Raw genomic sequence first — 27,761 nt, forward strand, 5'->3', positions numbered from 1 at the left:
ATTGGTATAACAGACTGCATCTGTCTATGGTTCAGAAGCTCATCAGTGGTCACAACCTTGGAGCCATGGAGATAGAGGAGAGCCCCAATACCATTGCAACGCAGGGTTGAGATCTGGGGATGCATGGGGTGGAGGGGAGTCCCTGGGATGGAGCAGGGCTGAGATGAGGTGGGGAGATGGAGGGAATCCCTGGGGAGAGGACAGGGCTGGACAGAGTCAGGGTTGGGGTATGGCAGGGAGCCCCAGGGCCAGGGTAGGGCTGGGTCAAGATGAGGGGATGGGGAAGGAGAGCAGAACATAGGGACTAGATGGAGGGCCCAGGAGGCCCTGTGATGCTTGGGGAAGATGAAGTAGGAGAACCCCTGTTCTACAGTGGACAGGGCTGAGCTGGGGAGGAGAGCAGGGGGTGGAGCAGGGGAGGCCCTGCAAGCTGCTTCCCCTGGTGTGCAAATCCCATGACTGGCACCATCCAAACCTCCCGGCTCCCTCTGCCCACCTCCAGGCTGAGCAGTGCTCTGGATATCCTCTGGCAGCACTATACCTCTGCCCAAAATACAGGCAACTGGCACCTCCCCTGGCCCACGTCCACACCTTCCCAGGCAGGTGCGGCCCATAGACTGAGAACCTCTGCTCTAGACCTTGCCCCTGCTTCTAGACCCTCTGGCTTCTGTTACAGGTAGAGGTGGATCTACAGACAACCCTCTCCTCAAATTTTTGGAAACACCGTAACTAGGTAGGGAGATTTCTAACCTGAGACGACTTCGGCCCCCATTGTTTTTTATGGACATCTGCGTATATATAGCAGCCAGAATTTGGCCAATGAATATTTCCTGAACATATCGTGAATAAGGATTTCTCCTTTTGGCCTTTCACTCTCATGAAGATCATTAGGAATCTTCTTTTGCTATGGAATAATTGTTGGACATTAAAAGTAGATTAAGTACAAGCATGTAGGATATTATTAAGAGTATGAAAATATAAAGATTCATTGCAGAAATCACTACATTTCTGTTCATTTAAATCACCATTGTACAAAAAACACACAGCTTCCTTTCATCTGTCATTTATTGGCATTGTCATATGAAGACATAATTAGCACCTTGGGATTAACTCATTTAGTCTTTGCAGAATTTGTGAATGCGTTCGTTCACATGTTCGGTACCATGGGAAGTATGAATGTGACTCCATGAATTTAGGCAAAATAATCAACTGCCTTTGCCTGTAAGCACTACTGAACATCAGGGTGTAATTAAGGAATGTCCATTTTAAGTTGCTAGAGTAACGGGCACACATTTTTCATTTTCTCAAAGCCTAATTAGAAATGTCAGGAAACACTGAAATATATTAATTTTAAGGTAATTATTTTTCCCATAGTGATGAGATCAGTTAATTTGGATCAAATTAGAAGAGGGCAAATATGTGTATAACATTTTTTTGTTCATAGCACCAAATATATCAAAATTAATGTATTTTGCTTGACGCAAACTTTTGTCAGCAACCTCAGCTACATAATATATTGGTATGATCATGTATTTAAAAATATCTGAACTACCTTTAGGCATTGTTCAAATCAGTTAAGATCTTTAAGTAGTCAAAGAAAGGGTAATAGCTACACGTGATGTCTGTGGCCCATCCGTGATTGTTATTAGCAAATTTCTCCAACAGCCAGAGGTGGGACACTAGATGGGGGGGGCTCTGAGTTACTATAGAGCAGGGAACAGCAACCTTTGGCACACGGCACGCCAGGGTAAGCCCCCTGGCAGGCCGGGACGGTTTCTTTACCTGCCACGTCTGCAGGTTCGGCTGATCGTGGCTCCCACTGGCCGTGGTTCGCCCCTCCAGGCCAATGGTTGCCAATCTCTGTTTTATACCTTCAAGGCAGTACCTTAGGCTAGGGATGGTGTAGAGTCTTACTGCCACATTGGAAGCTCCAGGAGCTATTGTGTTCCCTAGAGGGAATACAACCGCTCTGCAGCATACACTTCTCTCTGTGCATGCGTAGTTCTGCTGACTGGTGAAGATATGGGGGAGGTAGAGGGCATAGCCAAGGCACTGCCACTTCCCTGTTAGCCTTCCAGAGGCTACCACTGACAGTGGTACCAGCCCTTTGAATCTCTTCCACTCCCTGAACACAGGGAATAATGTTGTGCACAGCCATTGCATCTCAAAAACCAGCTACTGTGCCTGCGTACCCATGCGCTAAGCAATTCTTTTCAGAGATGAAACTCTGAGTGGCTCCCATCGGAGATTAAAACCCCAAAGAAAGCCTAAAGAATCACAAAGATTTAGAGCTCTCTTGTCTAAGGAGAGCTATTGCCTTTTGTTTCTTTGTTTTTTATCCACCTCAGACAGACAAACTATATGTGCATTTTACTAAATATACAATCTGAATATTCCTGTGAGGTTCTTTGGTGATTGAAATGTCAAGTGCTTTATTGAATGGACTGATTTTATTCCATTTGCTGTAAAAACAATTATTTTGTTATTGGCTATTGAGATACCTATTTAAAAATTTTAGGTCCCTTAGTTATGACATCCAAGGATATTAATGCCATTTCTGTTTAAGTTTTACTGCTCACTCTGAACCCAAACCCTGTAGATACGTACAGTATATGAATAAATCAGGATTGCTTATGTTATACTATGATGGTTTGTATGATAGCATGTTGGCCATGTAACTATATATGTTCTCCTGCTGTCCTGTTCAAAAAAGATATTTATATATCAGTTCAGCTAAAAATAGCTTAAAGAGCCACTGCTGCCTCCTGAAAAAAACTGCATAACCATTCAGTTCAGAAATACCTGAACTAATTTCTGATCTCAGTAACACTGGTGTAAATCTACAGTAATTCCAGTGACTTCAAAATAGTTTGCAGATTGTGTGTGTGGGAGGAGAGGCAGGTAAGATGATCTCCGTGTGTGTATTACATAGATGTACATTGCAATGTTGTCACTTTTAGGATGGAAGCAGTAGTGACTCTGACTCAGCAAGGAAGGCTAACTTCTCTAATTTGAAAAACTCAGGGTCAGCAAGATGGACCTGATCTAAAGTCCACTGAAGTCAATGAGAGTCTTTCCTTTGACTTCACTGGCCTTTGGCTCAGATCCCAAGTAATTACTCAAGTTGGAATTTGGCTATTGAAGCTAATACTCCTCTACTTACAAAAAATACCACTCAGTCTTTAATTAACACAAATTGCCAGTGCCCAGTTTTATGTCTCATCTGAAAAATGGCACCTGCAAGAGTGCATTGTTACTTAATACCATGCTGAGGCCCTAATGCAGCACGGACTCAAAGGGAAGTGTGTCACCTACTGAGTCACTAACACCACTTTTCTTTTCCTAATAGGGCCAAGTCTCCAAGAACTTTCTTTTCCAACTAGAGTTCACAGATGTATGTGAGCCAGGAGTTACTTTTATGGACGCTATGGAAAAAGAGAGGAAAGAGATGATGCATAAATTAACTCAAAAGAAAAATAAATCCACCTTTTTGTTGTAAAATTCAAATTTTAAAAGAAAAAAACACAGCAACTTAAATCTGTTTTATTCAAGACAAAATGCAAATGCTGTCTATAAGAGTAGTTTTGTGAAATGCAGTATACATCCTCTACGTGGGGAGGAAGGATGGTCTTATGGTTAAAGCAACTGATTGGGCATTAGAAATCTTGGGTTCTATTTCTGCCTCTCCCAAGGACTTCCTGTGTGTGATGTTGGGCAAGTCACTTAACCGCTCTAGCCTTCTGTTTCTTCATCTGTGAAAAGGGATTAATAATAGCTACCACCTATCTCATAGGAATTTGTGATGCTAGAATTATTGCCCGTAAGGTTCATTAAAATGCTCAAATGGAAGGTGGCATATATAGGTGCAAAGTGTTAGTATCATTATATATTTAGCATACAGCCTTGAACCTTGTGTGGTGTGCAACAGCAGTGCAAGGTTGTTACTCTAGTGGAAGTGGAGGCACATCACTTGTGTCCTAGCTACACAGTGCTGTCTTCTTCATTGAGAAGGAGTAAGTCGCTAGCTCCTTTTGCACCCACTCTTTACTCTCCCATGCCCAAAGTGAAAAAGAGGTGGATTGCAGACAGACAATGGGCATGTCTATAGAGAATTTCAGTGCAATTTGCATATGTATTTATATAGTCCTCATCACTGTGGAGCTTAATACTGCAAGGTGCTGAGAACTCTGGCCTGGATCCTGCAAAGCACTTAAGCACATACTTAACTTTATGCATATGAGTAGTCTCATAGATTTCAATGGGACTACTCCAGTGCTTAAAGCCTGTATTCCTGGACTGGGTCAAGAAGCCCCTGTTTTTTTGTAGAGTTACAGGTTCCCCTCTTAGGTCTTACTCCTTCTGTTAGGGAGGAGTTACTTCCTGGCCAATTTAGCAGTGTGCAGGATTGGGGTTGCCGGCACACCGTGTTCTCCTCATCTCTTAATCTCACACTCATGCACAATACTTCGTACCCTGTGATGTGCAGAATCAAGTGCTATGCTGTAGCTGGAATATTAATTTTTTTGCTTTGTTGTTAGAATGTCACAAAATGAAATAAACCCAGAAATTAAAACTCACCATTAAAACTATTTATTAAGATAACATCAATTTTTTACAGATTGCCTTTAATAGCAGTGTGTAGGTGGGAAATTTTTGGTTTTCACACTATTGTTTTCAGTGATTTATGCTATTTAAGAAGCAATACAGTCTGAGGAATGGGCAGAGATTGGAGAATCAAGTGGTCATAGGTTCTATTCCTGGCTTTGCCAATGATGACTTGCTCCATGGCCTTGAGAAAGTCTCTTTGCTGGACTGATATATAAATATCTTTTTTGAACAGGACAGCAGGAGAACATATTACATGGCCAACATGCTATCATATAAACCATCATATTTTGACACTTAACTCCCATTGCAATCAATGGGTGTTCTGCTAAAAACATTTGAGGATCTGGGCCTTTGCCTCTTCACCTCAGTACTCCCATCATTAAAATAGGGATAATAATAATTTGTTACCTCCCTCAAAGGGACATGCTAATTATTAAGTATTTGCAGTTTGTAAAATGCGTTGGACATGTAAGGACTAATATTTAGGTGTAATGTCTAATACTGAGGTGTTATGTAGGTATAACGGGCGTAATACTTAGGTGTTAGTCTAGAATGAAGTGGAAAAGCTAACAAGAAATAAAGCCGTTTTGTATAGTAATTCCTAAGGTTGTTATTGTAACCTGCATTATCGTATTTTCTGTTTTGCAGTTTTACTAAAGAATGCAAAAAGAGAGGAGGACAAGCCATTCAGAGACTGTGCAGATGTGTACCAAGCTGGTTTTAACAAAAGTGGGGTCTACACTATTTATATTAATAATGTCTCAGAGCCTAAAAAGGTAAAAAAATATATGAATTTGTGTTTGTTTTTGCTTGTTGATGTAGATGTTGCTCTTGGTGTGAGGGAGCATTCTGCATGGTTATGGAATCTTTACACTGGCAAAGAGCTGCATTAATATAATCACTTGGTTCACCTTCACCCTTAGAAAAATACTGGAAGGTGAAGTAAATGGAGTATCTTGCCTGGAGTGAGTCCCAACACATCCTTTTTCTCCACTAGCTGAGGATCCTCCCTAAATCTGAGCATACACCCCCAAAACATGATTTGTCTTCTACCCCTCAGCAAATGCGTGGACTCTACAGTTGAGTCAGACACCTGGCAGGCAGTTCTGTCAGAAATACATGTCTCTGAAGATCAAGGAGAGATTCAGGGATACTCAAGAGATCACATTTTATTAATTAATGATCCACTGTCAAAAAATGATCATCTGTTTGTAATAAATCACTGATAAATAGTTCCCATTACATTCCAGAAATATTGTTCAGGATGAGACATGGGGGAAAGGATAAACCAACACTAGAAGAAGACTGTTAAGGCAAATATTGATATAGTGATATATGAAAGGTGAATACACAAGATAATTGAGATGTCTACAATGAAAAATGGAAAATCTTCTTAGATGTCATCAAGCTGGATTAGAGAGACCTGAATAGAGGTGTGGAAACTGTTAAACTGGAATTGTAAAGGACTTGAAAATAATCTAGATGCAAGTCCACACTGGCAAATTGACAGTGAGTTGCACTTGCATTAGTTTTGTTCAAGTTCACGAGCTGTCCATGGAAGCTTCGTTGCAAACTTTTAAATTCTATCTGAATATCCGCAAGCTTTACTAGGTTACTGATCTTGGTGTGTTTAGTTTGAGATTAGCACTGGGATAGGTAAGATAGGGAAAGTCACATTGTGGAAGTCATGTTTTATTTCTCTGGTATCCCTGATTGGAAGTGCTATCCAGTGCAGTCAGGATAGTCAGCCCAGAAACTATTCCATTTGGTTTTTCAGAGAGGCTGCATTTTAGTTTTCTTTCTGTTTCAGCAAGAAAAGTGTATATATATATATATATATATATATTCTGCTGGCTCTTGTGTCTGTCTATCTCTGGTAGCAAGGGCCTGATACAATGTCCAATAAAGACAATGGGGAAACTCCTATTGTCTTAAGGGATGTGGGATCAGGCACTAAGTGGGCTAGTACATTTTATAATTTTCTAGTCGTTTTCTTTGCTTAGTTTCATCCCAACATTACTGTCAATTTCTCTGCCTCTTTGCTGATTACATCCTTCAGATATTTACAGATGATTATCAGTCCTGCTCAGACCCCCATTCCCACCCCTTTGTTAGTCATCATTTTGCAAGTTGTATTTATTTAATTATTTTAATTTTTCCTCTTAAATGTGTAGACATATTTAAGGTGTTGAAATAAGTAGAAGTGCAACAGTATTCTAAGCCTTTATTCTGAGTTGTGCATAATATTATACATTTAAACTGTTTACTTTTAAATTACTGAGGATACTTAGTTATTCTTTATACCATACTATTGTAGTTCCTGATCCAATGGCCATTCAAGTCACCAATTTTAGTGGGCACTGTATTGAAGCCATGAAGTGTTTTAGTTGATAAATGGCTCTCATGGATCAGTAAGTGGTTATTATATTAAATAATATAATTAAATGGGCAGTTTTCAGAATGGAGAGAGATAAATAGTGATGTCCCACAGGGGTATGTACTGGGACCAGTCCTATTCAACATATTCATACATGATCTGAGAAAAGGGGTAAACAAAAAGGTGGCAAAATTTGCAGATGATACAGAACTACCGGTACTCAAGATAGTTAAGTCCAAAGCAGATTGGGAAGAGTTACAAAAGGATCTCACAAAACTGGGTGACTGGACTACAAAATGGCAAATGAAATTCAATGTTGATAAATGCAAAGTAATGCACATTGGAAAACATAATCCCAACTATAAATATAAAATGATGGGTTCTAAATTAGCTGTTACCACTAAAGAAAGATATCTTGGGGTCATTGTGGAAAACATCTCTGAAAACAGCCACTCAATGTGCAGCAGTAGTCCAAAAAAGCTAACAGAATTTTAGGAATCATTAAGAAAGGGATAGATAAGACAGAAAGTATCATATTGCCTCTATATAAATCTATGGTACACCCACATCTTGAATATTGTGTGCAGCTGTGGTCACCCCATCTCAAAAAAGATATATGGGAATTGGAAAAAGTACAGAAACGGGCAACAAAATGATTAAGGATATGGAACAGATTAATAAGACTGGGAGTTTTCAGGCTGGAAAAGAGACAACTAACGAAGGATATGACAGAGATCCATAAAATCAAAACTGGTGTGGAGAAAATAAATAAGGAAGTGTTATTTGCTCCTTGACATAAGACAAGAATTAGGAGTCACCAAGTGAAATTAATAGGCAATAGGTTGAAAACAAACAAAAGGAAGTACTTCTTCACACAACACACAGTCAACTTGTGGAACTCTTTGCCAGAGAATGTTGTGAAGGCCAAGACTATAACAAGGTTCAAAAAAGAACTAGATAAAAATCATGGAGGATAGATTCATCAGGGCAGGGATGGTATCCCTAGCCTGTTTGCCAGCAGCTGGGAATGGACGATAGGGGATGGATCACTTGATGATTACCTGTTCTGTTCATTCCCTCTGAAGCACCTGGCATTGGCCACTGTCGGAAGACAAAATACTGGGCTAGATGGACCATTGGTCTGACCCCGTATGGCTGTTCTTATGTTCTTATTCTTCATAAACACATTTAAGGACAGCAGTATCCTTTTATCACCTTTTTAAAAAAAATCTGTGTTTGTCTCCAAAAGACTGTTTTAAAGCTAAAAATTTGTTTAATCCATAAATCTAAAATGAGTGTAATTAAACCGATGTGTGTTATGAAATAGTAGTTTTTTCATCCAGGCATCTAAGCAAAGGCAAATATTTAGTGCATTTGGAGTCCTCTTCATCTGAATCTACAGAAAAATAATTATTCTCATCTTAAGAAGTCCACCACCTATAGATGCATAAAAATAGTTATTCAAATATCACCTCTTTTTTGTTCAGGATTAAACCTGAAAACATGTTAAAAGGTGTTTAATGGCTGAATGTCTTGACCTTATCTGGGACAGGAGCCAGTTCAAGGCTTTTGATGGCTAGAACTATGCAAAGCTAATATTGATAATCAACTTGATACTCCTGTTAGTGTGGCAGGTGTTCACATCCACCACCATAGAAAGTGCCAGACCACGCAACGATGGCTAATGCATAATTAGGTGCTGTAAATCCCTCTGTCACTATACAACCCCTCTTTTTAATATGCTACAGCACTCAAGGAACATGAAAACTTGTTTTATAAGGCTTTCTATTACAGGAAAATCATATATTACGTGTCTTTTTCCATATTAAAATATTAACACTCAAGACATAAGGGCTTAATGCATTAGAAAAATGAACACTGGATTTCTGGGATCTAGACTTGAATTTTGAATAAGGTACATCCATCAGTTAGAAATTCTCACCGAAAATCAGACTAAGTCTAAGAAAACTAAATCCTGTAGATAAATGGTTTGACTTGCAGTATCTTTGCTGAAGGAGAACTAGAGCCAAAATGTTTGTCTAACAAATCATGTTTCTTTAGTTGTTATTCTGAATCTGGTTCACGTGTCTGCAGTGGTCAACATTCTCCTTTCCTCCTACGTGTGCAAGGGGACCTAGAAAAGTCAAACAATGAAGCAATCACAGAGCATCAATATGAACAATACAGCTTAGAGTGAAAAGCATGGAACTGATTTGCCTGAGGATGAACTATTTTTCTTTGGTTGACTGATGTATAAGAATTTTTATTTAAAGGATCCAGATAATGACCATCAATTGATAGAGCAAAGAAAAACATTAAATTACTGGCCAACATTGTCCATGCTGATGGATGTGATCACAAAATACTAGGCTGATTGATCAAAATTCTTCAACTCTCTGTATAAATGCACACCTTATTTCATAGGCAAATGTAGCTTTGTTAAAGAGCACAGAAATGAAAACCTGGAACAATCACAGTGGCAATAGGGAAAATATATCTGATAATGAAAATAATGGGGAAATTGCTTCAAGTAATAGTGTTAAAATGATGGAACAGAAAAGTAGAAATAATAATAATGACGGTTTTAACCTTTCCTTGCAGTATTCCAGGAAAAATGAAAGGATGCACAACAGGATGCATTCTTTGTGAAAGTTGTGTTATTTATAAGCACTACTGTATATACATAAAACACAAAATATCCGTCGTGATTATTATGTGCATTGTCTTGTTATATTTAAGGATATACTTTGTAAGAGATAATATTCTAAAGTTAATTTGTCAGCAAAACTTTAAAGGCCACATTGCTGTCTCTATATGTAAATATGGAACTTAATGAGAGCTTTATTGTGAAATCATGGTAGGATGCTGTCCTACAATTTCAGTACTGGTCATACATTCTCCAGGGACAGTCCCACATGGCCCCATTCTTAGTCTCTCCACTTTATCTGTACCTTTTGTATATTGCTTGTCTTCTTAGATTGCAAACTCTTTGGGGCAACGATTATGTCACTATCTGTGTTGGGACACTGCCCGGTATATTGTGGCTACAACCAGAATTTAAATAAGATATAAAAGCACCTATAAATAATGTATCATCTATTCTATATGTTGGCTTCACTGTATCTCATTTTCCTGCAAGTATTTATGATAATTTCTTCCTATCCTGTGTAACACTGTGCTACACTAGGTAATACTTGATAAACTGAAAAAGTACTAATGTTGGAAGACTATTAAGGAAAGTTGTCTTTTTTTTTTTTTGAGTGGACATAAATTTGAAACTAGTATAATTATTTTCATTATTACCTAGGTATTTTGTAATATGGAGATCACAGGAGGAGGATGGACAGTAATACAACACCGAGAAGATGGGAGTCTGGATTTTCAAAAAAGCTGGAAAGAATACAAAATGGTAAGGGTGAAGAATTTACACACAGTTAGAAAAGTAATCGCTTGAACCATTAGATTTTAAGCTCTATGTGCCCTAACACTCAATTAACATTACAGTATAACCCTGGCAGCATTAAGTAATTAGGGGTATTGACTGGGTAAATGTAACCTCAGGACAGGATGCAGAGAGAAAATTTCTAGACACATTAAATGACTTCTTCGTGGAGCAGCTTGTCCTGGAGCCTACAAGGGGAGAGGCAATTCTTCATTTAGTCCTAAGTGGAGCATAGGATCTGGTCCAAGAGATGAGCTGAACCGCTTGGTAATAGCAACCGCATTGTAATTAAATTTAACATCCTTGTAGGTGGGAAATGCCAAAGAAACCTATCAAAGTAGTATTTAATTTCAAAAAGGGGAACTATACTAAAATGAGAAAAGTCATTAAACGGAAATTAAAAGGAACAGTCACAAGGCTGAAATGCCTGAAAACTGCATGGAGACTTTTTAGAAACACCATAATAGAGGCTCAAACTAAATGTATACCCGAAATTAAAAAACAACAACAGTAAGAGGATCAAAAAAAAATGCTACAGTGGCTAAACATCAGAGTAAAAAAGGCAGTTAAAGGCAAAAAGTCACCCTTTAAAAATTGGAAGTCAAATCTTAGTGAAGAAAATAGAAAGGAGTATAAAGAATCAAGTGTAAAAGTATAATAAGGCAGGCCAAGAAAGAAAAGAGCAACACAAGATACAAAAACTAAAAGCAAAAAATGAAGTACATGAGAAGCAGGATGAACTTAAAAAAACAGTCAGTGGGGCCACTGGATGATCAAGGTACTGACTGAGCACTTAAGGGAGACAGGACCATTGTGAACATAAGAATGGCCATACTGGGTCAGACCAAAGGTCCATCTAGCCCAGTAGCCTGTCTTTTGACAGTGGCCAATCCCAAGAGCCCCAGAGGGAATGAACAGAACAGATAATCATCAAGTGATCCATCCCATCAACCATTCCCAGCTTCTCGCAAACAGAGGCTAGGGACACCATCCCTGCCCATCCTGGCTAATAGCCATTGATGGACCTATCCTCCATGAAGTTATCCAGTTCTTTTTTGAACCCTGTTATTGTCTTGGCCTTCACAACATCCTCTGGCAAGGAGTTCCACAGGTTGACTGTGCATTCTGTGAAAAAAATACTTCCTTTTTGTTTTAAACCTGCTACCTATTAACTTCATTTTGCCACCTTTCCCCAGATCATTTATGAATATGTTGAATAGGACTCATCCCAGTACAGACTCCAGTGGGACACCACTATTTACCTCTCTCCATTCTGAAAACTGCCCATTTATTCCTACCCTGCGTTTCCTATCTTTTAATCAGTTACCAATCCATGAGAGGACGTTCCCTCTTATCCCATGACAGATTACTTTGCTTAAGAGCCTTTGGTGAGGGACCTTGTGAAGAATCTGAATGCATTATTTGCATTAATCTTCACTGCAGAGAATGAGGGGGAGATCCCCAAACCCAAGTCATTCTTTTTAGGTGACAAATTGGAGGAACTGTCCCAGATTGAGGTGCCAATACAGGAGGTTTTGGAACAAATTGATAAATTAAACAGTAATATGACAATAGGACCAGATGGTATTCACCCAAGAGTTCTGAAGGAACTCATATATGAAACTGCAGAACTACTAACTGTGGTGTGTAACTTATTGCTTAAATCAGCCTCCATGCCAGATGACTGGAGGATAGCTAATGTAATGCCGATTTTTGAAAAGGCTCCAGAGGCAATCCTGGCAATTACAGGTTGGTAAACCTAACTTCAGTAATAGCAAATTGGGTGAAATTATAGTAAAGAACAGAATTATCAGACACATAGATGAACACAATTTGTTGGGGAAGAGTCAACACAGCTTTTGTAAAGGAAAAGCATGCCTCACCAATACATTAGAATTCTTTGAGGATGTCCACAAGCATATGGACAATATAGTGTATTGGACTTGGAGAAAGCCTTTGAGAATGTCCCCACCAAAAGCTCATAAGAAAATTAAGCAGCCGTGGACTAAGAGGGAAGGTCCTTTCATGGATCAGTAACTGGTTAAAAGATAGGACACAAACAGTAGGGATAATGGGTCAGTTGTTTGCCAGAAGCGGGGAATGGGCGAAAGGGGATGGATCACTTGGTGATTACCTGTTCTCTTCATTCCCTCTGGGGCACCTGGCATTGGCCACTGTCAGAAGACAGGATACTGGGCTAGATGGAGCTTTGATCTGACCCAGTATGGCCGTTCTTATGTTCAGTTTTCAGAGGTAAATAGCAGTGTCCCCCAGGATCTGTACTAGAACCTGTGCTGTTTAACATTTTCATAAATGATCTGGAAAAGGGGTGAACAGTGAGGTGACAAAATTGTAGACAATACAAAATTATTCAAGCTAGCTAAGCCCAAAACTGACAGCAAAGGGTTACAAAGGGATCTCACTAAATTGAGTGACCGGGCAACAAAATGGCAGCTGAAATTCAATATTGAGAAGTGCAAAGTAATGCACATTGGAAAAGATAATCCCAGCTATACATACAAAGTGACGAGGTATAAATTAGCTGTTACCACTCAAGAAAAAAATTGTAGAGTCATTGTGAATAGTTCTCTGAAAACAGCCACTAGTGTGTAGCAGCAGTCAGAAAAGTGAATAGAATGTTAGGAAAGGCATAGATAATAAAACAGAAAATATCATGATACCACTATATAAATCCATGGTGGTTCTTTGAGTGATTGCACATGTCCATTCCACTTCAGGTGTATGTGTATTCCAGTGCATGGTTGTCAGAGAGTTTTTCCATTAGCAGTACCACTCAGGAAAGCACAAGCACTCTCTGGTGCCTTAAGCACAGCATGCAGGCATAATGGGCAAAGCCACCCCCTACCCCTCTGAGTTCCTTCCTACTGCCCGTGATAGCTGCTAGAGCTCCCTTTCCTTGCTTCTGCAAGTCTTTAGTCAAACCTGTAAGTAGTGCCCATTGTATAGTTAGTGTAGTTTTAGTAGTTAGTTAGCTAGTTGAATAGTGTAAAAATATTTGCTGTTGTTGTTTGTGTGGGTCTGGCACCCAGTCAGGGTACCGGTACTGGAGATATGCCATGCTCTCTGGATTTCAAGCTCTGCCACTTCTGTTGTAATGCGATTCCTGATTGTGACCCTCACCGCCACTGCCGTAAGTGCTTGGAAGAGACTCACATAAGCATGCAGATCTGGTCACCCCATCTCAGAAAAGATATATTGGAATTTGAAAAGGTTCAGAAAAGGGCAACAAAAATGATTAGGGGTATGAAACAGCTTCCATATGAGGAGAGATTAAAAAGACTGGGACTGTTCAGCTTAGAGAAGAGACAACTGAGAGGGGATATGATAGAGGTCATACAATTTCAAATGGTGTGGAAAAGGGAAGTGTTTTTTTACTCCTTCACATAACATAAGAACTAGGGGTCTCCCAATGAAATTAATAGGCTGCAGATTTAAAACAAACAAAAGGAAGTACTTCTTCACAAAACGCACTGTCAACCTGTGGAACTCATTGTCATGGGATGTTGCGAAGGCCAAAAAATTGGGTTAAAAAAATAATTAGATAAGTTCACGAAGGACTGGTCTATCAATGGCTGTTAGCCACAATGGTCAGGGACACAACCCCATGCTGTGGGTGCCCCTAAACCTTCAACTGCTAGAAGTTGAGACTGGACAACAGAGGATGGATCATTCAAAATTGCCTGGTTGTGTTCATTCCTTCTGAAGCATCTGGGAATGGCCACTGTCAGAAGGCAAGACACTGGGCTAGATGGACCGTTGGTCTGACCCAGTATGGCTATTTTAATAGGAACTTGGCTGGCCTGCCATCTACAAAAATCTTCTTTCCATCCTCTTCCAGGTTCAAAGATCACACCCTCAGCCCTCTCCCAAAGCCCTATCAAACAAATGTGTTTTGTAGCATGCCTGGAAAGTCACCCACTTCTGCCTATTTCAGACCCAGGGGGCAGAGCAAATTCCAGAGTCCTCAAGCCCTCATGGAGAAGACACATCAGCAGCCCCCTCTTTTTTTATAATGAGGGTGATCTAGCTTGTGGCATTGATCACAAATGTGCCAGTTTGGCCAGGAGAGAGGCGGTCACTCAGGTAGGCTAGTCAGAGGCTAGTCATAGCCAACACTTTAAATTCCATCTGGAAACCAATGGACAGCCAGTGTAGATCTCGGAGCACTGATGTCTTAGGCTATATGGGAGACCAGGAAGCTTTGTCTAAACTAGGAATAACTGTTATTATGGAATCACAAGCTGATGCTGTTGATGTCAATGGGAGTTGCACTCAGCACTTTGCAGGATCAGACCCTTAGTTCTGATAGGAGTCTGAAGTTAGCGAGCCTAATATACTTTGTGTGTGGGACACAGACACATACATACCTGCAGGACAGCTGGAGACTGAACTTTACAGCCATCTGTTAACTTTACCATTTTATGAAAATCAGGGATTTTTCCATTTGTTTTGGTTTGAGTTACTATATTTTCTCTCTTTCCCCAAAAAATGAGCTAGAGGAAGTAGCAGGTACATCCAAAAGAAGCAAATTGTTCACAAATTTTATGCACGTGTGCCCAAATACAATCCCCAGATCTGGGTGTATCGACTGGTGACACAGTCACAAGGAGGGCACATCTCCCCCTGGCTTGGGTCCTTCCAGCCTGAGCCCCAGCCCTGTAGGCTTTGAGAGTGTGCAGAGCAGTAGGGGCCTGTCTAGGACATGTGGGAACCACCAGACACGGGGAGGCAGCTATGAAGGGAATTTGAGAAGAGGGGAAAGAAGATGGAAGGATTTGGAGAAGGGGAAAGTGACTGGGGAAGTGCCACTTGAGGAGACACTGAGGCTAAATGATATTGCAGAGTTAACCTGGCATCTCAGCACCCAGGTTAGCACCTAGGTCTCAGCACCCAGGTTAGCCAAGGCAGGGGCAAGCATTCCCATGGCAAAGCCACTTTGCTGTGTCCTCACCGTTTTCACTCTTGCCTGCATGTGTCTGGAGGCTTAGCCCATTGGACTATGTGCTGAGACCGCTGGAATTATTTTCCTAATAAATCATGGGAGAACTTGAGTGTCCTTTGTGGAAGATTTGTGGGACAGGCATTGAAAGGCTAGCAGCACTTGAGTGATTTAGCCTGCATCCTGCCTGCAAAGTGAGGGGTTTGGGGGTGAGATTGGAGTCTGGGAAAAGGGGGGGTTCTTACAGAGATGAATGGGGTGTGGGGCAAAACAGTCTTGGTTCTGTACTTGAAGAAAATGAGGCAGGGTTTTTGAAAACCATGTTAAAATCAATAAGATGATGGTAGTGAGCTAAGGATAAATGAGGAAAAAAACACTATGCTGCAACTTTATAAGTAGTATATATTAATATATATGCTCAAATTTCTCATGCTGGAGGCATTATAAATCATTTATGTGTTAGAAAATGTATTTATGTTCAGCAAATGGGGTATAAGACGTAGAAGTGACCCATTTCTTTCAAGTATTTACTAAATAACGTGGGTTTTAGGAAATGAGTTTTAGTTCCTGGAATGTGGATCAGATATTCTCTGAATATAGCCTTTTATGGAAATCAACCCCTCCTCGATAAAGAATTGTGTGACATACCACTTACTAAATAAACATTTGTCTTTTTAACTGAAGTGATTACTCAGATACTTGTCGCATTCAGTGGGTGTAATAGAAAGAGAAAGCATGTTCTCATTTCTCGTCCTGAGGAGAGAATCCAGTAGGATTTGTAGTGCCCAGTGATAATAGGTATGGTATGAAAGTAGGTGGGTGAGAGCTTTTTATGGTGACTTATCTTAGTTATCACCAGAGTATGAACCTGGGACCTCTGGAATTAAAGCATGACTTTTTATAGCTTGATCTAAAGGACGGATTCAAAGCCTATTTGACTTCACTAGGCTTTGGATCAGGCCCAAATCCCCCTAGCTGGCACATATCACAGATTCATATCTTTTGAATCAAGTACCAAGGAAGATTTCTGCTACACTGGAAGCAAAATACATTTGTTTCCTTAATTTATAGTATATTTTTGCTACTGAATGGAAAGTTACATATATTTTTTTGTTTGAACTCAGTCATGCTTTAATTATGCTTTAAAATCCTATCTAGTACTGTCCTCCCTGCACAAATTTTACTGGATAACATCTGTTTCAGGAATTGTGTTGATATGTGGCTATATATTCATGTGTCTACTCTGCCTACAATATTTCAATATGACACTATTAACGTATGTTAACAACACCCATGTGGTGGTCTTTTCAAATCAGAAAGAACAGGAAAAGTTCATTTACAGAAAAAACTGTTAGCTGTTGGATAAAGCAAACTATTAAGTATTCCTTACATGTTATGCTTCTAATAAATTTTGTTTAATGACATAATGATTCATACATCACCTTAATGTAGCTCCCGCTCCTTACTGGAGCACTGCCGATATTGATTGGATTACTTTTTGGTTAAAGAAACAGGCTAAACAACAGATCATAATGTTATTTTACAACTAAACTATTTTCTGACAACAAAGTAACAAGCTGGCTAAAGCAGCAAGCCCAGTTTGCCTTTTTTTCCACTCTCCACACACACACTTACAGAGAGCCCATACAGAGCTCTCCCTTCTACAGAAATCCAGTAGTATCTAGGAAAGGGTATGAACAGAGTAGCCTTCTGTAGGAACCTCAGCACCTTATAGTGGAAGTGAGCTCTGTGTCCATTCCAGTTAAGCAGTATGGAAGGTAGCATTTAATGCAGACCTGGCGAAGGGTCAGTAGATGTCACATAGGGATCTCGGAGGGTCAGCAGCTAATATTCCATCACATAGGCAGAAGTAGCAGTTGTTGAAGATCTGTACTTCAAATCTGGATTCTGTCCTTATGACCCCAGCATAAATTGTGTTTGCCCAGGCTTTGTATGGGAAGTGGGGAATTTAAGTTTTGATTAATCCACTTAACATAAAAAGTTGTTGCTACCTAGCAACCCCCCCGTGCTTAAATCACGGTATTCAGTTCTGCATTTGGAGCTGCAACTGACTTTCCAGTCTCATTTTAGTCATTCTAGAAGGTAAATTACAATTTTTAACTCTGAACACCCAAAAAATATATCACCCTATTACTTTAACAAACTGTTTTATCAAAATATCTGATCTTTGGTGCTGTGAAGGACATTAAAGATACAACTACAGACCAGAACATAGTTTTCAATAAGAAGAATGTTGTGCATAACACAATGTATTGGAAATGGAGAAGTCTACTGACCTTATCCTAAAATAATTTTCACAAACATTCAAAGTCCATTCCGTATTCTCAGCTAAGGCACACGGAGCTGATTATTCTTTATGGCTTCTGGGAAGACATCCCCGCTGTAAAACACTGAATTATTAGATGTTTTCTTCAGTGAGTTGTGTGACAGGAGATGAACCCACAGGATATACTGACTGTGTCTGGTTTCAATTTTTGTTTTGTCTATAAAAAGTCAAAGCTTCCTACGAGCATTATCAGGCAAAATAAATAAAGCAAGAGAGATAATTGTTTAATGAACTTGGAGTAACATGATTCAAGTAGAATACCCCTACAGATTTTGCCAAAGCTAATAAAACTCTTTTGCACCATACTTATTATTTTTGAATAAACGTCAGCTTTGTGAATTCTGAAAGTCACTTTTAAAAGTAGACTTGAATTCAGTTTCTTTGTACTGCTGACATCTTTTGTTATTTTGACTCTATTAATCACAGTGCAATCAGAGGTGAAACAAGACAGACCTTGGGTGGTATTTGTTAACTGGTGTAAATATTATATAATATTGCCTCTGATTCCTAGTAAAAATGTTTTATGGATCAGAGCTGCAGTGAATTATTAATTATTATTATTGCTTTTTACAAAGCAGTTGTGCAGTATATCAGAATCTATAGTATTTGCTCTGATATAGGACAGTAGTCACAAACTTTTTTTTACTCAAATATATGCAATGGTGTGCAAATAATTACAGGGAGTATTGGATCATATCATTTCTACACTATAGAGACAAACAAACTCATTTTACTAACACATGTATAAGAGCTATCTAATGAAAACCAAAAACGTCTCAAAAAGTATCGCCTGCTTCCCCTCAATAGGGTGAATATTCATTAACCTGGCACTCATTCATGAGCCCTTTCCTTTCACTGAACTGGGAGTAACTTTTCCTAAAATACAATCTTTTCTCACATGTAAAGCTTCCATATGTGACATTTCAGCACCAGAAATACTGATTCACTGATGCTGAAATAATAAACAACAGTGTGGGACAGGTGAAAGTGGGCATTGCCAAATAAGGTCATTTCTATCCTGTATCTGTGACTTAGAGATCTCTATGTTAATTTGAATGGATAAGAAATGTTTACACTTTGATCAATTAGATAGGTTATCAGCACATAAAATGGTAAAGAGCAATTCAAATACTATTGTTACTATATATTTCACAGCAACTTGCAGTGTTGCCAACTCGCATGATTTTTGTGTGTTTCCACATTCCCTGGAGTTAACTTATTAGGTGAGACTCAGTTTTCATCTAAAAAAGATAAGTAATAATTTCTCATGATTGCAGAGAATAACTTGAAAATGTGACCTGAGTGCACTCTGAAAATTCAAAACTTAGTAGGCAAATAAAAAGAATCTGACATTTACTATTTAGTTAAAGTCTTGTGATTTTTAAGCCAATCCCATGGTTTTGGGGGCCTGAATCGTGGTTTTTAAATGCTTGGACTTGGCAATATCACATTTTTGCTCCACACACCAAAGCCCAAGGTTTTCAAATGTGCCATGCAAGAATTCTAACCCTACATCTTGATCGATATGCACGTCATGCTTCCAAAGAGAATCTTTGCCTTCTATTTGCTTCCCTAGCTGCATAATGCTTTGCTGTACAAAAGAAATGCAAAACAGCAGACAGTTTAATTCCCAAGAAAACCCCATCCATCACACCCAGTATTTATTATGATGGTTTAATTAGTTAGGATTTATGGACTTTATAGATTATTTAAATTTCCAAGAGAAAGGTCTTGTATGAAGTGAACCTATCTTATTCAGCATGGCTTCAAGAAGACCTTCTCTAATAGATCAAAAATATTAGGCAGATCAGGCTCAGTAACACAACTGATAATTTGAATGATCCTGAGATTTCTAATCTAACTGTCAGTAATAAATTACTATATGTCTTTCGAATAGGATTCAGATTCTGAAAACTAATTCCATCACCTCTTTCTTCTCTTTTTTCCTCTTTTGCCCTTCCATTAACTTCTATTGCAACTTAATTTCCTCTGGTCAGGAGAGCAAACCACTGAGCAATAGATTTTCATTCCAATCTGATGTCCAACATGAGAGGAGAGAAGGAAATGTAAATCCTTTCATACTGGGAATGTGAAGAATTACAGTAGAACCTCTGAGTTCGAACACCTCGGGAATGGAGGTTGTTCTTAACTCTGAAGTGTTTGTAACTCTGAACAAAATGCTATGGCTGTTCTTCCAAAAGTACATTGACTTAATACAGCTTTGTAACTTTTCTATGCAGAACAGAAAGAAAATGCTTCATTTAGCCATCTTAATTTAAATGAGACAAGCATAGAAACAGTTTCCTTACCTTGTCAAATCTTTTTTTTAAAACTTCCCTTTATTCTTTTATTAGTTTGGGTTTTACACAGCACTGTACTATATTTTTGTGTCTGTTTGTCTCTGCTGCTGCCTGATTGGGTACTTCCAGTTCCAAATGAGGTGTGTGGTTGACTGGTCAGTTTGTAACTCTGGTGTTCATAACTCCAAGGTTCTTTTATTACAAAACAACTTTATGGTGCCTTGTGTTTATACAGATCCAGAATATAAAAAAGGGACATGTTCCAGGTCCTGAAAAGGCTACAACCTAAATAAGATAAGACAAGACACACAAACATAAGTTACAAAATAGAGCAACGGTTCAGAACAAATCACGTCTTATGGTTATTAATTATGAGCAAAAGGGAAAAGGGATTTCCTGAAGTGGTCTGTTCCAAAGAGAGCTCAGAGGAGGATAAAGTGTGTGCTCAGTGAACAAAAGCAAGGATAACAAAGAAACAAAAATACAAATGTTTTGGATAAACCCTAATGTTGCAAGGCATAAATCAATCACTAACTAGTGGGGTTAGAAAGAAACATTGCTTGTGGGAAGGCTGCTCCATAACTGTGCACTGCAGAGTTTACTGCATCTCCCTCTGAAGCAGGTGGTGCTGGCCACTGTTGAGACAAGACACTAATGAAGATGAACCACTAGTCTGATTCCGTATGGCAACTCCTGAATTCCTAGAACTGGGATAATGTCCCACGTGTAGGAGCTAGAAGGGAAAAAGCCAAGAGAGTGAGAAGGAGGGTAGGAAAGAGAAGTAAGGAGAGAGGACTAAGAGCAGCATAAAGGAGAATATGACAGAAGTGGGTGGGACTGCAATTATGCAAATAAGGGGAAGAAGCTTGTATTTTATTTGGTAAAATATATGTGCCAATAGTGTGGTCGAAGCACTAGTTAAGGAACATCTCTGCAGCATAGCACTATGGACAGGCTTGAGTATTGGGAGGAGAGAGGCCAGAAAGTTGGGCAGTAGTAATTAGAAGGTTACAGTAATCAAGGCAAGCAATGACTGGCACTTAGTAGTTTTAGCAGGAGGAATGTGGGAAAGAGACAGATTTTGGAATTATTAACGGGGAGGACTTCGTGAGAGATGATATGTGGGGTGGTTGAGGAAAGAGAGATAACAGTCTTCTTTAAGATCACTATGTCATTCTACTTATTCCATCTGTAAGACTGACTGTAGACTACTGGACTTTTTTTCTTAAAGACTAAGCACTTCATCCCCATCATTACTTGATCTCCATTGAGGCAAGAGTTCAGAATCCCAAGGTTCAACCTGAGCAAATTTCTTTCTGATACTCCTGGGCCAGTCTCAATTAGCCTATAATACCAGTTGGCTCAGTCTTTCTGCTCAAATAGCAAATGGGTACTGGTAGATTTTAAAAGAAAGTGAGTGTTGCTGAAAGCGTTTTATAACATGCTGTAATTAGTGATAGGTGATCCAGTTTGGGAATAATCAGAAATCCCTCCCTGCATTCCCAGAACATTGACATATCTTTTAGGCCCCATCTCAATCCTTTTAAGCTTCTGAACTATTCAGATAGGTTTATTTTTCTTTAGGAGTTTGGTTTTGGAACATCTTTGGATTCAATTGGAGTCCATGGGAGTTTTGCCACTGACTTCAGTGGAGCCAGGATTTCACCCCTAGACAGCAGCTAGGACTGGAACCAGACTGTAGCAGTATAGAGAAAGAGGCTGTTCCTGCAGTATTTCTTTCTAGGATCGGAAGCAGGAGTGACTAAAATAACACTCAGCGCACAACCATTTGCTGCCAGTATTGCAGAAAAAAAAAAATCTCAAAATTGTTCCCAATTAGTCAATTATAAATCCCCAGTATCAGGGAAATCTATTCATGTTTCCTCATTGTGCAATAAATACAGTTTCTGGAAAAGTATACTGAGGCTGTTGATAGCGGAGCATATTGTTCAATTCATCCTTTGAAACTGGGTGCGGGGAAGGAAGATCTGTTGAAGACTTAGGGGCTAAGGGGATAATAACTTCCTTTGAAAAATGGTCTATGAAAATGCCTGAGATTTGATGCTGTCTGGTCCATTCCAGAAACAAAACAGTGTGTTTCTGAGCCCAGGGTAGGAATCTCTGGCACGGTCAATTTAGCAGTAGGAAGTGAACTTTATCAGAGGCAAGAAAATCATCCAGCCCTCCATTCTATTTGGTGGAGGAATTTTAGCAAGGATCATTCATAAGCCCTTTCTGGCATATCATTGTGAGAGAGCCATTAGAGTTCCATTTCCATTTTCCCAACTCAAGAGGTTCGGATAAGCATGAGACAAGCATGTGATTATCTGAACTGAGCCTGAACACAAACCTTCTCAGGTTTGTTCGTCACTGGCTGAATGAGAACTGTGTCACTGTACCTCGCTTTTATTGTTTTAAGGGTAAAATGGTGAAACTAAGATCTCAAATGTACACAATTAATTACAAACTGTTGCCTAATTTAAATAGCATTGGAAGTCACGGAGTGGTGTCAAATATCAAAGAACAGAGTAACATGTGGCACAGAAATACCACACATAATACTTAAACCACAATTAATTGGGAAAATTAGCTATACTCTTCACTTTAGTCTATATTTTGTACAGTTATTCAGTTTAGTTAGAAAGAAATAAGATAATCTGAATATGTGGAAGGTGAATAGCACTAGCAACCACCTCTTATTTATTAGTTATTTCTTCATATTTATGAAATAAATGTATAGCCCCACATGCTGTGGTCTGAGCATCAACCTTTAGGTTGAAACACAAAGTAATACAAAAGGACTGTTGATGAACCCACATCGTATCCCCCCCCCCCTCCCCAGTAGTCTGAGAAATGATGGCCTGTGATGTAGGTTCAGAAGTTAACAAATCTGGACTCTGGTAGGCCAAGGGTGATATGGGTGAGTACCAAAACCAAGGACCAGCTCAGAGAACATCCTGCCCAGCACTTGTCCTTCATTTATATGAGAAGGCTCCAGCTTGAACTCCTCTGCTGTTCTCAGTTAAAGCAATATGTTATGACAAAAGAGACAATCTAGATCCCAAACCATTGAAGGCTTTTAGATTGAAAGCAACTGCATGAATTCCAACCCCAAGTTAATTGGAAGACAGTGCCAAATTTAGGTGCATGTAGTCCCATGGCACCACTTAATAAATGGGCTGCAAAATATCTGCTGTCTTCAGTGTCTGAATGATCCCTAGGTATAGGCCAATGTGGAGCATATTATAGTTGTCTAATATTTCAGTAGCAGACAAAGGAAATAACATACTACTTTGTCCTTTAAAGTGATTTTGTACCTGAAGACATCAACTAATTTTAAACCACACAATGTCCTTGCAAGGTATGTATTAATCGATCCATTATACAGATGGGAAAATTGAGGCATAGGAAGGTTAATTAACTTGCCCTTAGCGTATATAAGAAAAATGTAATGATAATTTTATTACAGTACAAATATTACACCAACATTAAGAAAAATAATTAAATTCAGTTATTTTACCAACTTTTTTCTAGGGTTTTGGTAGCCCATCTGGTGAACATTGGCTGGGGAATGAGTTTATCTTTGCAATAACCAGTCAGAGGCAGTATTCTCTAAGAATTGAGTTAATGGACTGGGAAGGAAATCGGGCATATTCACAATATGACAGATTTCATATAGGAAATGAAAAGCAGAATTACAGGTAAGCACTTATTGATGTTCTGTTGTTGCTATTGGGTGCTAGATCTTGTCACTGTTTGCAAGTGAAATAAGTGTAATATTAAGTTGCATCCAACTTTTAAATTAAGCATACAAATATAAACTAGAAATGCAATTTTCCAGAGATGGAAGTTGAGACAGAAATTATGTGTGACAACAAACTGTATGGCACAAGAGTCAGGACACTCTGAAATTTGTTAGCATTTGGTGAGCAGTGGCCCTTATCTGGCAGCCACACTGAAAATCTTGCTAAGGAGAACAACCAGCAACCTCCCCTTGAGGAGTCTGGGGAGAGGGTCTATTGTTGGTAGGTGTTAGGCCCTTGCCTCTACCCCAGAAGTCTGCAAAGGTAAAGTTGGGGGTTTCTGGACTCTGGAAGTCCCTGGAAGGGGAGGGCACTGAGATTTTACTTGAACTTCTAAATAAATTGGCAACCATTCATTGCCAACCCCTGTGAACAGGCCTTTCAGGTTCCAGTTTGTGTGACCCTTAGTTTGTAAGGCTCATTCTACTCCTCGTATTAACAGTGTGAACTTTTCCACAGGCTGTCTAAACAGGACTATAGCTCCCAGATCCCTGTCCATTCTTGTGATTTATTTCTAAGACTTCAAGATTCAATTTCTCATATCCCTAAGAGGGAGGAACCAAACTAGGATGACACCCTGATTTCACAATCCAACAGACCCATTTAAAACTCACCACATTTTTTAACATATCCAAAATCAGCTGTGCCCACACAACTTAATCTAGACTGTGCTGGCCCCAATGATTTCATCCTTCACATCTTTTCTAAGCCTAAAATGTCTGCAGACCAAGCCAAGTTCTTTATTTTTCTGGGAATGTTGGTACTTAAGGGTTATGGTATCTTAACCCTTAACAACCAATGGAAGAGCTAGTATAGTGTTAGTAAATTCAGTGAGATACTGGTTACCTTGGGAGTGCCTGTGCTCAGCAATAGGTGATTTGTCATGCTCTATAGCACAGTTCCCTTTCTCTTTAATACAAGCTCCTCTCCTAAACCCCAGTATGGGGGGGGGGAGGGATAGCTCAGTGGTTTGAGCATTGGCCTGCTAAACCCAGGGTTATGAGTTCAATCCTTGAGGGGGCCACTTGGGGATCTAGGGCAAAAATCAGTACTTGGTCCTGCTAATGAAAGCAGGGGGCTGGACTCAATGACCTTTCAAGGTCCCTTCCAGTTCTAGGAGATGGGATAGCTCCATTAGTTATTATTATAAGAACCCCACTCCTACCATGGTCTCCATATGGGTTAGTTACACTGCCCCAAAGTTCAGACCATGGGCATGTGAATTGCAGTGCACATCAATGTGGTCTGCTGCCCCCCATGTGCACATGAACTAAAAGGTTCCTAGTTTGCATTAATGAAGTCCTCTTCACATACAACTACATTAATGCAAACCTTTTAATTTGTTCCCACAGTGTCTGCATGGGGGAAGTACAGAGCAGCACTTTGGTGTGCACAGCTAGTCACACCCTGTAATCTGAACTGCAGGGTAGTATAGATAGAGCCATAGACAGTTTACACTATCCTCACATGTATTTTTTTTTTAATTATATGAATCCAGGAACCACTATCTATCTTAACATTTTGAGGATTTTACTGCTTGATTAGGCAAAAAAAGATACAGACCCTTCAAAGAACTGAGAACATTCCACCTCAGAAAATAACATTGAAGACTATGGAGTTGTACAGAGGAGACTATAAATTTGCTAAAATCTCTCAAACTTTCAACCCAAGGTGCAGCTGAAAGTGAAGAGGTTAGACAGAAGCTAGATTATATTGCAAAGGAATGCAATGCAGATTAAAAGAGTAGTTCTATAAACCACTGGCTAGGCCTTGATAAGAATATTGAACATATTAATGTAGTAATACTACTAGTTATTATACCTTGAAAAGGATATGAGTTTTTTATACATAGTTGCAAGTCCTCCACTTATCTATCTGGACTTCTAATAGCGCTGAGATGGGGAGATCAGTAAAAAAGAAAACACACTAAAATTCAAAATCACTTAGAGAGAATAGTAACATATATGACTTATGTGGTTTAAAACAATTTAGTAATAAAAAGACTACTTTCTTTAGACAGAGAGTAAAGCCAAGAAGGGAAATGAGTTTGAAATATATCCTGAATTATACAAGGCAAAACACCTAGCAAGTGAAAGATCTGAGAGAAATGGTGCATAATGTTCTTAAATTGTTGTACAAAGGGTTCACATTTGGGTACCTAAAGTTAGACTCCTCAATCCATATTCAATTGCCTAAATGAAAGTAGCCTAATATTCAGAAGCGCTGAGACACCACAATTCTCTTTGAACTTCCAGTGATGGAGAAGTTGCATCTACTTTGCACTTTCTCCTGATAGAATTCTGCACCTAAGTGGTACATGAAGCCTTATCTGCCCCTTTGAATATGTCAATTGACATATTATGTCAAGGATCAGAAGTTTCATTTACAATTCTCCTATACAAAATTAGTCCCTGTGTGCTGAAAAGGATGCTACTGAAATCTCAAAGGACAGCTACAGGGAATCAAGACTGTTATTCATGATCTAGATAATTTGCTCTATTATTTTATCGGAAAGAGTGGTTAGTGGACCTCATTAAGGTATAATAAATAATAATGTATGGTCTCTAATGGAATATGAATGACAGAGGCTTCAAGACTGTGTGAACTACTGTCAAATAAAAGAACTGGAAGGTATGAATTTAGTAGGAGGGATGGGCACCAAAAGAATTCAAGTGAAATTTCTTTACACTGATATAACTGATCGAATACAATTAAAAAGAGCAGCAATGGGAGCAACTAGTAAAAAAACAGTTTAAAAAAGATTTGGACAAGTAATTGAAAAGGGAAAGTACTTGGGGTACAACTATTGCCTCAAGAGGAAGGGTGATCCCAGACATTCTTTTTTATCCGGAAAATGTCTGTGCTATTCAGCTCCAAGTACATTGCACCTTTCAATGAATTCTCCCACTTCTGAAATGAAACACCCTCCCCGTTCCTATAATTATTATTGTTTATGTAACACCCATGATGTGCTAAGAACTTTCCAGACATTAAAAGAGAGACAGTCTCCCATTCTGAGGAACTCTCCCTCTGGGGATATAGACAGACTAGTAAAGAGATAATCAATAAATAGGGATTGGTAATTTTTATAAAAGTTGTCTGGATTCATTGTAGGGAGCACAGCAGAAGTGAGTCTTTAAGAGAGGTCTATATAGGGGCTGGGCAAAGGTCTTGCAAATGAAATCAAGCAGGTTACACCAAATATAAGGGGCCATGTGGAAGAAGACAATGGAGGTGAGCTCCCAGTGTGCAATGAGCTCCCAATGTGATGTTGTGATCCTGGGATGTGTAAACAGCGGAAACTCAAGTAGGAGTAGAGAGATTATTCTACTTCTATATTTGGCACTGGTGTGACTGCAGCTGGAATACTTTGTTCAGGTGAGGTGTCCACAATTCAAGAAGGATTGAAGAGAGTTCAGAGAAGAACCACAAGGATGATTAAAGGATTAGAAAACATGCCTTATAGTGATAGCCTCAAAGAGCTCAATCTATTTAGCTTAACAAGGGGAAGGTTAATTATCTACATGGAAGCAAATATTTAATAATGGGCTCTTCAGTCTAGCAGAGAAAGGTACAATATGATCCAATGGCTGGAAGTTGAAGCTAGACAAATTCAGACTGGAAAGAAGGCGTACATTTTTAACAGGGGGAGTAATAAACCATTGGAACAATTTGCCAAGGTGGATTCTTCATCACTGACAATTTGTCAATCATGACTGGATATTGTTCTAAAAGATCTGCTCTAGGAATTATGTGGGGAAATTCTATAGCCTGTGTTATACAGGAGATCAGACTAGATCAGGGATCAGCAACCTTTGGCCCATGGCTCATCAGGGTAAGCACCCTGGTGGGCCGGGCTGGTTTGTTTACCTGCCGCATCCACAGGTTCAGCCAATCGTGGCTCCCACTGGCCGCAGTTCGCTG

General features: G+C 39.3%; 1 protein-coding gene across 1 annotated transcript in view; it reads left to right on the forward strand.

Annotated features, from left to right (window-relative positions):
- The window catches only part of ANGPT1 (angiopoietin 1), a 200,633-nt gene that overhangs the window by 125,860 nt on the left and 47,012 nt on the right, over positions 1 to 27,761 (forward strand). The window contains exons 5-7 of the mRNA XM_054017080.1: positions 5,257 to 5,384; positions 10,293 to 10,394; positions 23,569 to 23,735. Coding sequence (XP_053873055.1) covers positions 5,257 to 5,384; positions 10,293 to 10,394; positions 23,569 to 23,735 — 397 coding nt within the window. The remainder of the gene's footprint in view (positions 1 to 5,256; positions 5,385 to 10,292; positions 10,395 to 23,568; positions 23,736 to 27,761) is intronic.

The sequence above is a fragment of the Malaclemys terrapin genome, chromosome 2 (genome assembly GCF_027887155.1).
Source record: "Malaclemys terrapin pileata isolate rMalTer1 chromosome 2, rMalTer1.hap1, whole genome shotgun sequence".
Classification (NCBI taxonomy): domain Eukaryota; kingdom Metazoa; phylum Chordata; order Testudines; family Emydidae; genus Malaclemys; species Malaclemys terrapin.